The sequence below is a fragment of the Hemiscyllium ocellatum genome, chromosome 29 (genome assembly GCF_020745735.1).
Source record: "Hemiscyllium ocellatum isolate sHemOce1 chromosome 29, sHemOce1.pat.X.cur, whole genome shotgun sequence".
NCBI classification, from domain to species: Eukaryota; Metazoa; Chordata; class Chondrichthyes; order Orectolobiformes; family Hemiscylliidae; genus Hemiscyllium; species Hemiscyllium ocellatum.
Genome location: NC_083429.1, coordinates 51,729,043 through 51,748,148, shown reverse-complemented (window position 1 = coordinate 51,748,148; position 19,106 = coordinate 51,729,043). Strand labels below are relative to the sequence as shown.

Here is a 19,106-nt window from a genome sequence, read left to right as displayed (position 1 = left end):
CTTGGGGATACAGAGGGAATGCTATATAATTCCTGGGGATACAGTTTGAATGGTACATAATTCTTGGGGATGCACAGTGAATGGTATATAATTATTGGAGGATAAAAGTGTGAATGATATATAACTCTTGGGGATACAGAGTGAATGCTATATAATTCTTGGGGATACAGTTTGAATGGTATATAATTCTTAGGGATGCACAGTGAATGGTATATAATTTGGGGGGATACAGTACTGCTTTTACTCTGGATTTCATGAATGGGGAGGTGCCACTGCCCTTTGACCCCGGCGGGCCCCTCACTTCCGGTTGGAGACGTGGCCGCTGCCGCCATCTTGCCGGCGCTCGGATCGCCGCAGGTTCGGTTTGTCCGCTCTCGGCTGCCCGGCGTCAATCTCCTCACAGCCATAGCAACGACAGCAGCAGCGGCGGCGGCAGGAGGAGGAGGAGAGGCCTACGGTGGACGCGAAGATGGTAAGAAAGGGAGAAGCTTTGTGTCTGCGGCCCTCCTCCCCTTCTGGCTTGTCAGGCTGGGCCTGCCCGGGGTAGGCCGCAGGGGCCACAAAGAGCTTTCCTGAGGAGCTCCGTCCCGTCCTGCATCGCCCCCCCCCCCGCCTCTCCCGGGTCCCCACTGCCCTGCCCGCCCCTTTCCCGCACATTATCTCATTGAATTAACCTCGGCACTGGCCTTTCAACGATGGCGTGGCTGCTATCACAGCGAAACTGGACTCAATCCAGAGCAGAGCAGAACTGGCCTCTTCCCCTTTTAACGAAAGCTCCTGTTGTTAAAGGCCGTTAGTGGATCTGAACCGACAGTGACACCAATGCGACATGGCTCCCTGCAACCCAGAGCGTCAGACTAGCTTAGCTAAACCTTGTCATTTGCTCATTTGCCATTCTCCATCCAAACACTCAACCTTGTCTGATCCTGAGGGTGACTATAAATAAACAAACAGAACATTTCCTTCGTTAGGCAGTCAAGGAATCGAAGTCTTATTTGGAGGCCCTTTATCAGAGCCTTTTCAAATGATCCTGAGTTTAAAATAGTTTCTGTATTTCCAGCAATATCTAATTTCAAGCATTCACCCTTTCTCGTTAGTCTGTTTCATACCCCTTACCCCTTTAGTGTTTTAGTGTAGGGATGGCCTGTCACGTTTTTTTCCCACCATCTAGATGTGACACATCATCACTTCATATGCAACGGTCCAGGATTGAATAGTGTTAGTAGCTCACCTTATTTGAGAATGATTCAAGTTGAGGTTTCAAATAAACTTTTTTTTTTCAAAAGACACCATAACTTTTCCTATATGTTTGTGTACGTAAGCATCAGTGTTGAGAGTTAGTCTGAAGTACAGTAGGTGAACTTTGAGTTTTTAGGTTGTTGTCACTTTCATACTTGTTTTCAGTTATACATATTTTATTGAGGGTACAGAACTGGGGGGAAAAGTTAAACTTTGGGTTCCACGTCTTTGTCAACTGAAAAATCCAAACTTTTGGAAACGTGATCACTTTTTGTGAAGCGTGTGCAAAATTTTAGGGCTTGCATATGTCATTTCAATACTTGTGTATTGATTAGTAGCAACAATTTTGATCTTAAAATTTTCGGGCTGAAATTGTTTATTTACTTTAGAAAGATGGAACAGTGTTGCTGTTTGGAACAGAATCATAACTTGTGTTTAATGCCCATATTGATTTAAAAATTGGGGTTCCTTAATGGCTCCTCGGATGCTGCCTGGCCTGCTGTGTTTTTCCAGCACCACATTTTTCAACTCTGGTCTCCAGCATCTGCAGGTCTCACTTTCTACTAGTTCCTTAATGGCTGTTGTGTAGCTGTCTGCTACAAAGCTATAAGGTAAAGTGAGGACTGCAGATGCTGGAGATCAGAGCTGAAAAATGTGTTGCTGGAAAAGCGCACCAAGTCAGGCAGCATCCAAGGAGCAGGAGAATCGACATTTCGGGCATAAGCCCTTCTTCAGGAATGGGGAGGGTGTGCCAAGCTGGCTAAGATAAAGGGTAGGGTGGAGGGGCGTTGGGAATGCGATAGGTGGAAGGAGGTTAAGGTGAGGGTGATAGGCCGGAGAGGGGTTGGGGGCAGAGAGGTTGGGAAGAAGATTGCAGGTCAAGAAGGCGGTGCTGAGTCCGAGGGTTGAGACTGAGATAAGGTGGAGGGGAGGGGAAATGAGGAAGCTGGAGACATCTGCATTCATCCTTGTGGTTGGAGGGTTCCTAGGCGGAAGATGAGGCGCTCTTCCTCCAGGCATCGTGTTGCCATGGTCTGGCGATGGGGAAGGCCAAGGACCTGCATGTCCTTGGCAGAGTGGGAGGGAGTGTTAAAGTGTTCAGCCACAGGGCGGTTGGGTTGGTTGGTCCGGGTGTTCCAGAGGTGTTCTCTGAAACGTTCCGCAAGTACGCTGCCTGTCTCCCCAATGTAGAGGAGGCCACATCGGGTGCAGCGGATGCAGTAAATGATGTGTGTGGAGGTGCAGGTGAATTTGTGACAGATATGGAAGGATCCCTTGGGGCCTTGGATGGAAGTGAGGGGGGAGGTCTGGGCGCAAGTTTTGCATTTCTTGCGATTGCAGGGGAAGGTGCCGGGAGTGGAGGTTGAGTTGGTAGAGGGTGTGGACCTGACAAGGGAGTCGCGGAGGGAGTGGTCTTTCTGGAACGCTGATGGGGGAGAGGAGGGAAATATGTCATTGGTGATAGGGTCTGTTTGGAGGTGGCAGAAATAACGATGTATCTGGAGTTGGTGGGGTGGTAGGTGAGGATCAGTGCGGTTCTGTCCTGGTGGCGATTGGAGGTGGTGTTCAAGGGCGGAGAGGCAGGAAGTGGAGGAGATGCGGTGGAGAGCATCATCAACCACATCTGAGGGGAAATTGCGGTCTTTGAGGAAGGAGGCCATCTCAGTTGTTCGGTATTGAAATTGGTCCTCCTGGGAGCAGATGCGGCGGAGGCGAAAGAATTGGGAATATAGGATGGCGTTTTTACAGGGGGCATGGTGGGAGGAGGTGTAATCTAGGTAGTTGTGGGAGTCTGTTGATTTATAATAAACATCCATGTTGAGTCGGTCACCCGAGATAGAAATGGAGAGGTCTAGGAAGGGGAGGGAGACGTCTGAGATGGTCCAGGTAAATTTGAGGTTGGGGTTGTAGGAGTTAGTAAAGTGGATGAACTGTTCAACCTCGTGGGAGCACGAGGTAGCGCTGATACAGTCATTGATGTAGCAGAGGAAAAGGTGGGGGGTGGTGCCAGTGTAGCTGTGGAAGATGGACTGTTCCACATATTCGACGAAGAGGCAGGCATAGCTGGGGCCCATGTGGGTGCCCAGGCTACTCCTTTGGTTTGGAGGAAGTGGGATCTCCCAGACCATCCATAACCTCATCACCTTAGGGGATCTCCCATCCACCGCCTCATAGTCCCACAACCCAGCACTGCCCGTTTCTACCTCCTGCCCAAAATCCACAAACCTGACTGCCCCGTCCGACCCATTGTCTCAGCCTGCACCTGCACCACCGAACTCATCTCTGCATACCTCGACACGGTCCTATCCCCCTTATTCCAAGAACTCCCCACCTACGTTCGGGATATCACCCACACCCTTCACCTCCTCCATGATTTTCACTTCCCCGTCCCCCAACGCATTACCTTCACCATGGACATCCAGTCCCGATACACTTCCATCCCCCAACACAAAGGCCTCAAAGCCCTCCGATTCTTCCTTTCCCGCTGAACCAACCAGTACCTTTTCACTGACACCCTCCTTCGACTGACTGAACTGGTCCTCACTCTGAACAACTTCTCTTTCCAATCCTCCCACTTCCTCCAAACCAAAGGAGTAGTCATGGGCACCCGCAAGGGCCCCAGCTATGCCTGCCTCTTCGTAGGATATGTGGAACAGTCCAACTTCCGCAGCTACACTGGCACCCCGCCTCCCCCCACCTTTTCCTCCGCTACATTGATGACTGTATCGGCACTACCTCGTGCTCCCATGAGGAGGTTGAACAGTTCACCCACTTTACCAACACCTTCCTCCCCAACCTCAAATTTACCTGGACCGTCTCAGATGCCTCCCTCCCCTTCCTAGACCCCTCCATTTCTATCTCAGGCGACCGACTCAACATGGACGTTTACTATAAACTGACCGACTCCCACAGCTACCTAGATTACACCTCCTCCCACCCTGCCCCCTGTAAAAATGCCATCCCATATTCCCAATTCCTTCGCCTCCGCCGCATCTTCTCCCAGGAGGACCAATTCCAATACCGAAAAACCCAGATGGCTTCCTTCTTCAAAGACCGCAATTTCCTCTCGGATGTGGTTGACAATGCTCTCCTCCACTTCCTGCTCCTCCCCCCCCATTCGCCACCAGGACGGAACCCCACTGGTCCTCACCTACCACCCCACCAACCTCCAGAGACATTGTATCATCCTTCGTCATTTCCGCCACCTCCAAACAGACCCCACCACCAAGGATATATTTCCCTCCTCTCCCCTATCAGCGTTCTGGAAAGACCACTCCCTCCACGACTCCCTTGCTTGCTGTTAGATATCTATTGACCTGAACTATAAAGTGCCTGTGAATGTGTAATAATCATAGAATTGGACTTGGATATGATTTCAGGTCCTTGCAAACCTACACCATGTTTGCATGGCTAACCATGATTGATTACAATTCAGTCACTGTTAGTAGGTCAAAGTCCTGGAACTGTCTCCCTGAAGTTCACTTTACCACATGAACTGCAGCAGTTCAAGAAGGCACTACCATCTGAAAGGCAATTAGGTGGTCAGCCAATCCTATGCCCCATGAATTTATAAAAGCCATTGTGGTAAATATTAATTTATGAAGGAGTTGTCTGATTTTGGAGTGTTAGCTATATGGAGAAGTTGGATCAACTTGGATTGTTTTCATGAGAGAGTTGGAGGCTGCAAAGTAACTTGATAGACCTTGGTAGGAGTAGATATGATACCAATGTTTAACAAGCATTTAGACAGAGACCCAAACAGACAGGGAATGGGAGAAGATGAACTATTTGTAGATGGATCAGATTAGTTTAGAACAGTATCGTGATGGGCCAATGGGCCTGTTCCTATACTGTACTATTCCATGTTCTAAGTAGTGAAGGCTGTCGGTACCATGGAAGAAAGATGAAAATGCTCAGTCACTATGTTCAAGATATACTTCAATGGACTTTTAGGCCCTAAGGGAATCACGGAATATTTGGACACTGAGAGAAAGTGAAGGTCAAAGATCAGCCATGACATGATTGAATGATGTGGCAGGCTTGAAGGATCATATGGTCCAGTTGGTATTCTTGCCACATTGCTTGGAGGTGGTGTTAGGATGGTGGTGTAGGCTGCATAAGAGCCTGACAGTGTTTCACAAGCCTGCTATAGTATAATGTTAAGAGGCTTGCTGTGGTGTTTACAAGTCTAACTCAGTATCTCAACTACTTGTTATTGAGAGTCTTGTGTAGATGCAAAGGTTGACTTATTTTTTTGTATATGCCTCAAAAGTGAATGCAAGATGATCCTGGCCGTTTGACTTTTGACGTATTACCATTGGGAAAACTGTAAATTCACTTTAAAAATTGAATATGCAAGCTTTTTTACAAAGTGCAAATAGGAGTAAGTTACCAAATTGTCCTGGTGAGTTGTGTGGGACTGCAACAAATGGACAACTGGCCTGGCTGATTGGAAAGAAAGATCCTGTATTTACAGAGGAACCTCGATTATGCAAACGACACAGTCAGGGAGTATTTTGTTCGGATAATCGAATGCTAGGTAACACAGTTTAGCCAGGACTTGGGATCTTCTTTGGATAATCTAATTGAAGTTTCTCTGTATGTTGTATTTTCAAGTCCTCATTTAGCTTCATAGCCAAATGCCTTCAGCAAGAAGTCCCAGGTTGATGATCCATCTCAAACTCTTCCTGAGATCCCTAGCATCATAAGTGCTAGTCTTCAACCATTCCAGTTCATTCAACATAATATGAAGAAAGGGCTGAAGCCACTCGATTCAGAAAAGGCTTTAGGCTCTGACATTACCAGGAAAGAGTATGGATGAAGTGCTTTGGAACTTGCCACTCCCTTTGCAAGCTGTTCCAAAACAGATACAACATTGGCATTTCCCCAACAATGTGAAAAATGCCCAGAAATGATATGACCATTAAAAGTAGGACAAATCCAATCTTATCAGTTTGTTCTGGTTGTTATGAATGGCGCACTTTGCAGTAACTTGCTCAATTTAATTTCTGCTAGGGTGACTTGGTTCATGATTTTGTTACAGCCTTGGTTCACTTGACTTCAGAGGTGAGGTGAGATTGGCATCAAGTAGTGCTTGACAGAATGTGGTATCAAAAAGTCCAGGCCAAACTGAAATCTGTGGGATTTGGGAGATGTTCTCCATTGGTTGGAGTCCTGCATAGCACAAAGGAAAATGATTGTTAGAGTCCCCACCTTGTTCCCAGGGAAACTAATGCTCATGCCACGTGACTGCCAGGTAGTTTGTGTTTCAAGCAAAAGAGAATCTGATCATTACCCCTTAACAATCAATTGCATTCTAATCTATTCTAACCCTGGGGACCTTCAGCAAATACAAAAAAAAATTGAAATTGACGTGCCGTATAATTATTGTGACTGCATGACCAGGTTAGAGACTAGGAATTAAGTAGTGACTAACTTGATTGTTTTCTCCCAACTGTTATCCACTGTTTGCAGGCAGAAGTCAGGATTACGATAAAATATTCCTTACTGATTTGGATGGATGAATGCAACTGCAAAAATACTCCAGAACCTCAACATTTTGAGGACAAACTGTGGGAGTCATTAGCTAGGCTAGTCTTTGTTGCCCAGAGGATGATTTTTATTCAGCTATGTTGCTGTGTGTCTGGAGTCACATGTAGGTTAGACTAGGTAATGACAGCAAATTTGTTCTAAAGGACATTAATGAACCAGTTAGGTTTTTACAATTGACAATGGTTACATGGTCGCCATTGGACTAATCTTTTAATCCAGCTTTTAAAATTGATTTTATATTTCACCACCTGCCAAGTGGGATTTGAACCTATGTCTCCAGCACATTAACCTGGGATTCTAAATTACTGGTCCAGGGATAATACCACTACACCACCATCTCCCACCTAAACACCATGTGTTGACATATTAGAAATCTTCAAGGTTGACATGGATGATATTTCCAGTTTTGGATCAAAAGCAAGGCATCACAATAAACAATAGTTGTTAATAAATCCAGTAAAGAATTAAAGATAAATGTCTTCTCTGAATGGTCAATAAATGGAACTTGCTATCATGTGGTGTCAACTGTGGCTTGTTGGTAGCACTGTTAGAGTTTAAAGGGCTGTCATCCATAAATTTGAATGAAATGTATGAATTGGGAGTAAAAGTAAGCTATTCAAACTTTCAAAAGGTCAGGGCTGATCGATTTGTATTCTACCTATACTCATGAACCATGGTTCCTTTTAAGCAAGGGTATCAAGTCTGCCACTGACTTAAAAATACTCAATGGCCCTGTCTTCATTGTCTTGAGAAGCAGTGTGTTCCAAAATTATGCACCCTTCTGAGAAAAAAACAAATTCTTTTCATCTGCTTTACAAAGGGGAGCCTAATTTTAATACAACAACCATCTTTTGGATCAGATGGTAAACTGAAAACTTGTGCCTTCTGTGTGGCTGTAAAAGGTCCTCATTGCACTATTTTTGAAGAAGAGGTAGAGGAATTATCCTATTTGTACTGACCACTGCACAAGGGGTCCCTGATTTACCAACATCCAAATTAATGAATAAAATCCCGTGCAAGAGATTTTTTTAGTTTAAAAGATCTGACGTGATCGTTTCCTCATACTTAAGAGCAGCAATTGTATATTGTCCTGTTATATTCTGACCTGCGTACAAATCCACTTGAAAACTGACTTAAGAATGGGAACCAGTTTGCAACTTGGACTGCCTATGTTCGTCCCTCAGCTAAAATCACTTAAAATAATCTGATGTTTATAGTTTTTGCTATGTGAAAATTGTTTCCTGCACTACTTATGTTAAGACAAAGGCCACATTTCAAAAGATTCTGCATTTGTGTAAACTGTTTCTTGTGTCTTGAGAATGTGAAAAATGTAGAAGTGTCAGTTTTTTTTTTGACAAGAACAGTGCAAAAGCATTTGAAGGAGAAAGAACTCCTGTTGACATTAATAGGGTTAGGGGAAGTAGGGTGGGTGGTACTTTTTGAGGAACATTAATATTGATACAGGTTAGTTGGGACTGGCAGCTTGTAGGGAAATGTTTAAAAAAAAAATTTGTATGCAAACAGAACGACTGATAAATTCTCTTATTAGTTACATTGATTGTGGGATAAATACCAATCAGGGTCTGAGGACGACACCTTTCTTCTTTTGAGTAGCGCAGACTCTATGGGCTGAAAGGCTTACTTTAACTCCTATGTCTTATGGTCTGATAGTCTTATGACCTTTCTTGCATCCAACTGACTAGGTAAACAAACCTTGACTTTCTTTTATCTTATGGAGAACACCACTGGGAATGCCACACATTACTCAATGTTTTTCATAGAATCTCTGCAGTGTGAAAACAAGCCATTTTTGGCCCAGCAAGTCCACATGGACCCTCCAAATCGTAACCCACCCAGAACCATTCCCCAACCTGATTGCTCGACATATTCCCCAACTAATGCACTTAACCTACATGTCCCTGAACACTATGGGCAATTTAGCATTGCCAATTTACTGAACCTGCGCATCTTTGGATTGTGGGAGAAAGCCAGAGCATCCAGGGGTAAGCCAGAAAGGGGGACAATGTGCAAAACTCCACACAGACAGTCGCCCGAGGCTGGAATCAAACCTGGTTTCTTGGCAATGTGAGGCAGCGGTGCTAACCACTGAATTGCCCGCCTTAATTCTTTATAGCTCAATGCTCAATTACAGTCCTCGTTATTTACTGCAGGGATGGAATTGTACTCAAACCCACAGCCTTCTAACTCAAATACACATGCTGTCTCCGAACCCAGCTGACACATCAGTTCTCTGGAGTGTAATTTCTGACTTTCATCTTACTGGAATAATCAAAGTAAAATAAAAAATATGCTGAAAACGCACAGGTCAGGCTGCATCTGTGGAGAGAAAAACGAAAGATTTTTCAGATGGTCTTGTCAGAACTGGTATAATTAATCTTTGATCCATATCCACTAATACATTTAATTATTAAAAATCTGTTAATCTCTGGTTTGAAGTTAATTCCTTTAGCACTGGCTACTTTAGGCACGTTCTAAATTACACCAGCCTTTTGCGCGAAGAAGGATTCTTGCTTCATATTTTACTACTGAAATGCTCTAATTCTTAGGCTATGTTCCCGGTCATACATCCCCCTGTCCCAATCACTCTAATAGTATTTCTCTTTATCCTGTTGAATTTCCTTTAATACCTTAGAACTTGCATCAAATTATCTCAAACTTTTTAACTTTTAGAGAATGCAATTGTATGCTTTGTCACATTTTAATTTGTATTTAGACATGCATGGAATTTGATTTTCTGTTTGAGAGGAACAAGGGAAGTTGGGGAAAATTATGTTTAAAAATAGTTAACGCGTGTATTCTCCCTTGTAGCTTGACCGGTGCTTACTAGGGCACCAGGATTTGAAAGTAACTGTTTACTTTTTCATATATCTTAAGTTCTCTATGTTACAGTACTAATGTCATCACAGTAAATAGTGAACCAGTCACTGTTAGCCAGGACCAGTGTCATTGTAGTGGGTTTGGTGCTTACTATACAGGATTTTCCTACTGAGAAGCAAGACTGATGACCACCAAGATCTGCTAATTGCTGTCTCAAAACGGGCATAATTGGAAAGTGAGGGAAAACTTGTGCTTAATGTTGCCTCTTTGTCATTTGACCTAAGTTGGCAGTGAAGTGCTTGGATGTTTACTAGAGTGTAATGAGGTTAATGACTTTTTTGATTTGGTGGTCCTATTCTCATGTCTCTGAAGTTTACTGGAAGTCTCTTGTTTCTTCCTCTTTGCCCCAAATACTAGCCAAAATCATGCCCAGGTTACTGCAGATGCCAGTTTCTAAGCAGCTGTACAATGGATCTGAAATTGCAGAATAGATGTCAGTTTACTACATTTATATAAAATTTCTTAAAAAAGCACTGGACCTTCCTTCAGCATTTGATTCAATGGGATCATGGATGATTTATATCAGCTGTGTCTTCCTGCACTTTGTTCTACTGTGCTTCTTGGAAGAAAGTGGGATATGAGCCAGTGCCTGATCAGTGATGCAAGAGACTACATTATTCATTGTAAAGACTTAATTTCTAGAGCAGCATTGTAAAATTGATTTTTGGCATTTAAAATCACAATTTCAAGTGATTTTGATGACAACAGTATTAAGTGCTCTAAATTACTTGGCAAATGATCCGTGATTGACCAAGAACTAAAGCAGAAATTTCACACTACTTCTGTGAGCATGCCCTTCTTGCTTTAAATCAAAACATCTCTGGATCCTACTTCTGTTCTCGTCTGAAATCAAATTTCGGAAAATTGCCAATATGGTAGAAACAATTTGTTCTTTGCTAGTTGACGTTTTTCATCTTTAGGAAAGTTCAGCCAAATATATGCATATTTTTGAACTTTGACTGAAGTTCAAACAGAATATCAATAAGGTTACTAACTAGGTAAGATGTTGAGAGCTCATATTGTGCATTGCTGTTCCTCACCATAAGATTATTTTGCAACATTTCTTCCTTTTGAAGAATGTTATTGTAATTATGAATTCAATGACAATTATTATTGTTTTAAATACAGAACCCTGCTTGATTTGACATTCAGCCTGTCTCTAAAATTCTGTACTGAGATAAAACACTTCGCAATTTCCTTTTTATGTTAGAGCAAATCCAGAGATGTTATTCTGTCTACAGCACCTAATGTTGCTGGTTATGAAGTTGATGCTTTGATGTTCTAGGAACATGCTATTAAAGACCATAATGGGCTTACTATGTGGCGTTTTTGTCTGCTCTTCATTTCTTTCTCATCCAAATCAACTTGGGAAAGATGTGTCTTGAGGCCTAGAGTAAAGGTGTCCAAGGTTGTCTGGATAGATTTGTCTCAGTGTGGAAGCAACTCTTCTAATTCCCCTCATTTGTGGTGGAAAATGTAGGCGAGGCTATAGCTTTATCTAATTATCACCAGACTAATCCAGAAACTCAGCTAATGTTCTTATGACCCAGGTTCAAATCCCACCATGACAGATGGTGGAATTTGAATTTAATTTTTTAAAATCTGGAATTAAGAATCTATTGACGACCATAAAGCCACTGATATTTGTCGGAAAAAAGTCATCTGGGATCACTGATGTCCTTCACAGAAGGAAATTGGCCTTCCTCATCTGGTCTGACCAATTGGTAACTGCAGACCCACAGCAATATGGTTTACTCTTAACTGCTGCCTGAAATGGTCTAGCAAGCCACTCTGTTCAAGGGCAGCTAAGCGCAGACAATAAAGGCTGGCCAACCAGCGATACCCCTGTCCTATGGATAAATGAAATAAAATAACAAGTCTATAGTCAGAATCTCGAACCATCATATGACACTGTACCTCAAGTCAGAAACTGGAGGATTAAATACACCTTTCAGCATGACATAGTACTGTCTGTTGATTTTTTTCAGTTTTCTATACCACTGATGGTAAAGTACTACAATTTTAATCTGACGAGCAAGTTCGTCGTGTGTTAATAATTGTCAGAGAATTGTGAATGTATTGAATCAGAGTTAGAACATTACAATGCAGTACAGGCCCTTCTGCCCTCAAAGTTGCGTCGACCTGAAGCCCATCTATCCTACACTATTCCATTTTCATCCATATGTTTATCCAGTGACCACTCAAGTGCCCTTAAAGTTGGCGAGTCTACTATTGTTGCAGGCAGTGTGTTCCATGCCTCTACTACTGAGTAACGAAATTACCTCTGACATCTGTCCTTTATATATCACCCTTCATTTTAAACCTACGTACCCTCGTGCAAGCCATTTCCATCTGAGGGAAAAGGCTCTCACTGTCCACTCTATCTAACCCTCTGCTTATCTTCTATGTCTCAATTAAGTCACTTCTCAACCTTCTCTAATGAAAACAGCCTCAAGTCTTTCCCTGTAACACTTGTTGTCCTGTTTTCCCCCCTCAGTCGAAGCAAAATGCTCCAGAGACATAGTGTAGTTTATTCCGGACTCAGGAGGGAGAGAGAACGATCACCCATGTGCATTGGAACATAAGTTCACCGGTCTTCTCTGGAACAGCAGTTTCTCAATGAACTGTATAATTATTTTACAGGGAGGAACATTCAACTAAGGCAACAGACATATTAATTGGGTGACTGTTACAATCAGCGAGCATCAAAAGCAAAGATTAAGCCATCTGTTGTTACATAATGAATAACTGGCTTCACATAATAAATACTTTTCACCTTATTAAACTGACCCCTCAAACTGTGTGCTACCTCATCTTGTTAAATGGCTTGACATAATGAATGCTTTTCCACTTTGTTAACCTATTACCCTTGCCTCCAGCACCCTATTGTTAACTGCATGTTCTTATCTGATCTGAGTCATGCTAAGCTGAACCCCTTGTTTCACAAAGCTCAGAACTTGACTCTTTCCCTGCCTGCTTATACCCTATACACATTCTCATTCTCTCCTTTTATCATTTCATGATAATCGCTAAGATGGCACTACTAGCTTTCGTAGCACTCTGACAGCCAGCCAATATGTTAGCAAATAATTGACACACAGCATACAATGATTATAACAACAAAAATTACTAGTCCATTACAGTAAATAGAGTTTGAAAAATCCTCCCATATGGGGAAAAAAACTCACCAGTAAAGTTCTTAAATCCACAGTTCTTACTGACCACTCTCCACCTTCCAAGTCAAGTGGAAACGAGCCCGTTCTCCCAAATCTCCTTTTAGTAAAGTCCATTCTGAAAACAAAATTCAGTCTGTCCTTGCATCACTCCTTGAAGAAATTCTTGGATAAGGGCAGTTATTCACAAAAGTGTGCAGTGCAGCAACTGCAGGCTAGATGAATGCAGCATTCTTTGCTGTTTCTGCTCCCGCTTCGCTGTTAAATATAACAAAACCAACTGGCTGTTGTGATGTTAGCTCGATCAGTGAACCATCATATCCCTTAAATGATTGAAACACAAGGTCAAGCTCATGTGGTTTAATGTCCGTAGGAAGGCCACTGGCAATAAGTATACCGATCTCCTCTTCACTGTTGTGAGCCTCTTCACTTTTCATGGTCATGACTGAGAAGCTGATTGAATCTATTGGATCAGGTTGTGGAGGGGTGGGCAGTAGCCCGAAGGTGTGCTTTACCTGTGAATGGATAAACCCTAGAGACTACGTTAGCTACTGAAAGTATCTTTGCATTTCCTCTCTCCATTCCATCCTTACCAAGGTGGTTATCAGTATGAAGACAGTCTCATATTTAACTACATTAAATTGTGTCTGCCTATTTCAACATTCTTTGAATTCTTGAAGTCTGTTACTCTGTTCCATAAACTTCTACATTGTACTGTCTAAGCAATAATTGATGGTCCTAAAATCAAACCCTCTGGTACCTCATTCAGGTTATTCAAAAGTATTTTCCTTTAGCAAAATGATTCTTGGCTAATGTGAAAGCTTTCAGGAAAAGTCTGGAGCAGCAAGAAAGCAACACAATGTTTCCTGTGCTTTAACAATTGAAGAGGCAGTTTCAGTTCAGACTTAAATCTCAAATATTCGTGGGAAACAAATGCTGTATATTTTAAAATATGTTCTCCAAATGAAACTTCCCAAATAAAACAGTTGGAATTACAGTGGCAACTTTGGTAGATATCAGCATTCTTTTGAATTTGCAATATGAAGGGGGCCAATGAAGTCTTAACAATAATAGAATTTAAACAGCACAGCCTCAAGTTCTTCTATTCTCTAGAAAATCTTAGCAAAACAAAATGTATTCTTCTTTGTGTACACTCTGCATTAAAGACACAGCAGCAATGGTATTTTAATACAATACTGTCATCTGGCTGAAGCATGACCACTAACCTAACTTTTTTTAAAACAGGCATTGTAGAATTTCAAACACATCAAGGGCTCAAGGCACTCCATCAATTTGTTTTAAGGTTACAAGTTTGATAATTTTAAAAAGGACATAATGCTGTACAACTTCAATGTAAAAACAAAATCTGCCCCATTACATAGCTCACAAAGCACACTGAATTGAGATCTTGATTCAAGCAAGGCAAAACAGTTACTTAAAAGGAATTTCCCAATCAGTGTTCTACCAAATGAGAATTTTTAAACATCAAACACACTCAACATGGCATAATCTGCATTGAAGCTTCCCTTTTTCAACACAAGTATTAATACAACTTTAATTTCAGCATTTTCTGGGGTTTTTCTTGTATTTTCTCACTGAAGTTACACTGATTAGAAGAGAGAGCCTTCACAGTGGACCACATGGCACCGCAATCCAAGCCACTTTTTTTCCCCAGAACAAAGACTGTCAGAGCCTCATGTTTCGCCACTTGGGGACTTTAACCCCATTCTCACTTTGTTCCTCATAGGGGCTCGAACCCCACTTAAACATAGGGCTCAAACCCCAAATCAACCCACCCAGTAGACTTGAAGCCCAGTACTGCGCAGAGGACTCGAACTTTGATCGTTCACAAGCTGCCCTCGCCAAATGCAGCGCAGAGGACTCTGACCTCTGCCTGTCAGTGCGCTTGCGAAACTGTGTCTCTCAACTGAACTAATTACCATTTAAGAAATCCATAGAATAGAGTGTGATTGAACAAGGGGACCATATCCGGCACACAGGAATATAGAGAAGAACCAAACTTTAAAATCTTTACTTGTGGGCTCATCCATCTCGAGACATTGATGTTCTGGACGGCCACTGACACTGTCCAGTCTTAACTATTCGTTTGGGTCCTGCTGACTATGCCAATATTTTCGTCCCGTTTCCCCCCCTCCATTGAAGCGAAATGTTCAGAGACACCACCTTCATCTTTATTCCGGGCCCTGGAGGGAGAGAACGATTGCCCATGTGCACAGGGACATGAGTTCATCGTCTTATCTGGAACAAGAGTTTCTCAATGAACTATATAGTCATTTTACAGGGAAGTGCATCCAGAAAAGGCAACGTACATATTGAGTGACCGTTACAATCAATGAGTATCAATAGCAAAGTTTAAGCCATCTGCTGTTACATAATGAATAACTGACTTCACATAATGAATATTTTACACCTTGCTAAACTGAATACTACCTCATCTTGTTAAATGGCTCGACATAATGCATGTTTTTCCACCTTGTTAACCCATTACCCTTGCCTCCAGTACCCTATTGTTAACTGCAAGTTCTTATGTGATCTGAGTCATGCTGAGCTGAACCCCTTGTTTCACAAAACTCAGAACTTAACTCTCTCCCTGCCTGCTTATACTCTATACACAGAGTTTCCCTCCATACCAGGCAACATCCTAGTAAATCTCCTCTGAAACCTTTCCAAAGCTTCCACATCCTTCCGATAATGCAGTGACCAGAACTGTGCGCAATGCTACAAGTGCGGCCACACCAGAGTTTCTTGCAGCTGCAGCATGACCTCATGGCTCCAAAAATCAATCTCTCTACCAATAAAAGCTAACACACTGTATGCCTCCTTGACAACTCTATAAACCTGGGTTTTAACTTTCAGGGATCGATGTACATGGACACAGATCTCACGGCTCATCTACACTACCAAGAATCTTACCATTAGCCCAGTACTCTGCATTCCTGTTGCTACTTCCAAAGTGAATCATCTCACACTTTTCCATATTAAACTCCATTTGCCACTTCTCAGCCCAGTTCTGTAGCTTATCTGTGTCCCTCTGTAACCTGCAACATCCTTCAGCATGATCCACAACTCCACCGACCTTAGTGTCATCTGCAAATTTACTAACCCATACTTCCATGCCCTCATCCAGGTAATTTGTAAAAATGGCAAACAGTAGTGGCCCCAAAACAGATCCTTGAGGTATACCACGAGTAATTGAACTCGAGGATGAACATTTCCCATCAACCACCACCTCCATCGTCTTTCAGCTCGCCAGTTTCTGATGCAAACCGCTAAATCACCCTCAATCCTATGCCTCCATATTTTGTGCAATAACCGATCGTGGGGAACCTTATCAAATGCTTTACTGAAATCCATATACACCACATCAACCGCTTTACCCTCATTCATCTATTCGGTCACCATCTTAAAGAACTCAACAAGGTTTGTGAGGCACGACCTACCCTTCACAAAACCGTGTTGACTGTCCTTAATGAATCTATTCCTCTCTAGATGACTTTAAATCCTATCTCTTATAACCTTTCCCAACACTTTATCTATAACTGAAGTAAGGATCACTGATCTATAATTATCTATAATTGTCTCTTCTCTGCTCTCCTCCTTGAACAAGGGGACAACATTTGCTATCCTCTAATCTTCTGGCACTGTTCCTGTAGACAATGACCACATAAAAATCGAAGCCAAAGGCTCTGCATCCCCTCCCTGGCTTCCCAGAGAATCAGAGGATAAGTTCCATCCGGCCCAGGGGACTTATCTGTTTACACACTTTCCAGAATTGCTCACACCTCCTCCTTGTGAACCTTAATCCTGTCTAGTCAGGACAGGAGCACAGAAGCAGACCCTTTGGTCTAACTTATCCATGCCGACCAGATGTCCAAACTCAATCTAGTCCCACCTGCCAGCATCTGGCCCATATCCTTCCAAACGCTTCCTATTCATATACCCATCCAAATGCCTGTTAAATGTTGCAATTGTACCAGCCTCCACCACTTCCTCTGGCAGCTCATTCCATACATATACCACCCTCTGCGTGAAAAAGTTGCCCTTTACGTCTCTCTTATATCTTTCCCCTCTCACCCTAAACCTATGCCCTTTAGTTTTGGACTCCCCCACCCCAGGGAAAAGACTTTCTGTCTATTTATCCTATCCATGCCCCTCATGATCTTATAAACCTCTATAATGTCACCCCTCATCCTCCAATGCTCCAGGGAAACAGCCCCAGCCTGTTCAGCCTTTCCCTATAGCTCAAATCCTCCAATCCTGACAACATCTTTGTAAATCTTTTCTGAACCCTCTCAAGTTTCACAACAGCTTTCCGATAGGAAGGAGACCAGAATTGCACACAATATTCCAACAGTGGTCTAACCAATGTCCTGTACAGCTGCAACATGACCTCCCAATTCCTATACACAGTACTCTGACCAATAAAGGAAAGCATACCAAATGCCACCTTCACTATCCTATCTACCTGCGACTCCACTTTCAAGGAGCTATGAACATGCACTCCAAGGTCTCTTTGTTCGGCAACACTCCCTAGAACCATACCGTTAAGTGTATAAGTCCTGCTACGATTTGCTTTCCAAAAATGCAGCACCTCACATTTATCTAAATTAAACTCCATTTGCCACTCCTCCACCCACTGGCTCATCTGATCAAAATCCCATTGTAATCTGTGAGAACCTTTTTTGCTATGCACTACACCTCCAATTTTGGTCTCGTCTGCAAACTTACTAACTATACCTCTTATGCTTGCAAACAAATCATTGATATAAATGACAAAAAGTAGTGGACCCAGCACTGATCCTTGTGGCAGTCCACCAGTCACAGGCCTCCAGTCTGAAAAACAGCCCTCCACCACCACTCTGTCTTCTACCTTTGAGCCAGTTCTGTATCCAAATGGCTTGTTCTCCCTGTATTCTGTGAAATCTAACCTTGCTAACCAGTGTACCATGGAGAACCTTGTCAAACACCTTACTGAAATCCATATAGATCATGTCCATTGCTCTGCCCTCATCAATCCTCTTTGTTACTTCTTCAAAAAACTCAGTCAAGCTTAGAACATAGAACAGTACAGCACAGAACAGGCCCTTCGGCCCACGATGTTGTGCCGAACATTTGTCCTAGATTAAGCACCTATCCATGTACCTATCCAATTGCCGCTTAAAGGTCACCAATGATTCTGACTCTGCCACTCCCACAGGCAGCGCATTCCATGCCCCCGCCACACTCTGGGTAAAAAATCTACCCCTGACACCCCCCCCTCAAATACCTTCCACCGTTCACCTTAAATTTATGTCCCCTTGTAACACTCTGTTGTACCCGGGGAAACAGTTTCTGACTGTCTACTCTATCTATTCCTCTGATAATCTTATAAACCTCTATCAAGTCACCCATCATCCTTCGCCGTTCCAGTGAGAAAAGGCCTAGCACTCTCAACCTATCCTCGTACGACCTATTCTCCATTCCAGGCAACATCCTGGTAAATCTCCTCTGTACCCTCTCCAAAGCTTCCACATCTTTCCTAAAGTGAGGCGACCAGAACTGCACACAGTACTCCAAATGTGGCCTTACCAAGGTCCTGTACAGCTGCAACATCACCTCACGACTCTTGAATTCAATCCCTGTGCTAATGAACGCTAATACACCATAGGCCTTCTTGCAAGCTCTATCCACCTGAGTGGCAACTTTCAAAGAGCTATGAACATAGACCCCAAGATCCCTCTGATCCTCCACTTGACTAAGAACCCTACCGTTAACCCTGTATTCTGCATTCTTATTTGTCCTTCCAAAATGGATAACCTCACACATGACAGGGTTGAACTCCATCTGCCACCCCTCAGCCCAGCTCTGCATCATATATAAGTCCCTTTGCAGCTGACAACAGCTCTCCTCACTATCCACAACTCCACCAATCTTCGTATCGTCTGCAAATTTACTGACCCACCCTTCGACTCCCTCTTCTAAGTCATTAATAAAAATTACAAACAGCAGAGGACCCAGAACTGATTCCAGCGGAACTCCACTTGTAACTGGGCTCCAGGCTGAATATTTACCATCTACCACCACGCTCTGACTTTGACCGGTTAGCCAGTTCTCTATCCAACTGGCCAAATTTCCCATTATCCCATGCCTCCTGACTTTCCACATAAGCCTACCATGGGGAACCTTATCAAATGCCTTACTAAAATCAAAGTTTGAGAGACATGATTTCCTACGCACAAAGCC

The 19,106-nt window shown here is 43.0% G+C and overlaps 1 protein-coding gene across 1 annotated transcript in view; it reads left to right on the top strand.

The window, feature by feature from the left end:
- The first annotated feature begins 314 nt into the window (after window positions 1-314).
- Window positions 315-19,106, top strand: part of LOC132829585 (coatomer subunit delta) — a 46,442-nt gene continuing 27,650 nt past the window's right edge. Inside the window, exon 1 of the mRNA XM_060846849.1 lies at window positions 315-472. Within this exon, the coding sequence (XP_060702832.1) occupies window positions 470-472 (3 nt within the window). The 5' untranslated portion in view covers window positions 315-469. The remainder of the gene's footprint in view (window positions 473-19,106) is intronic.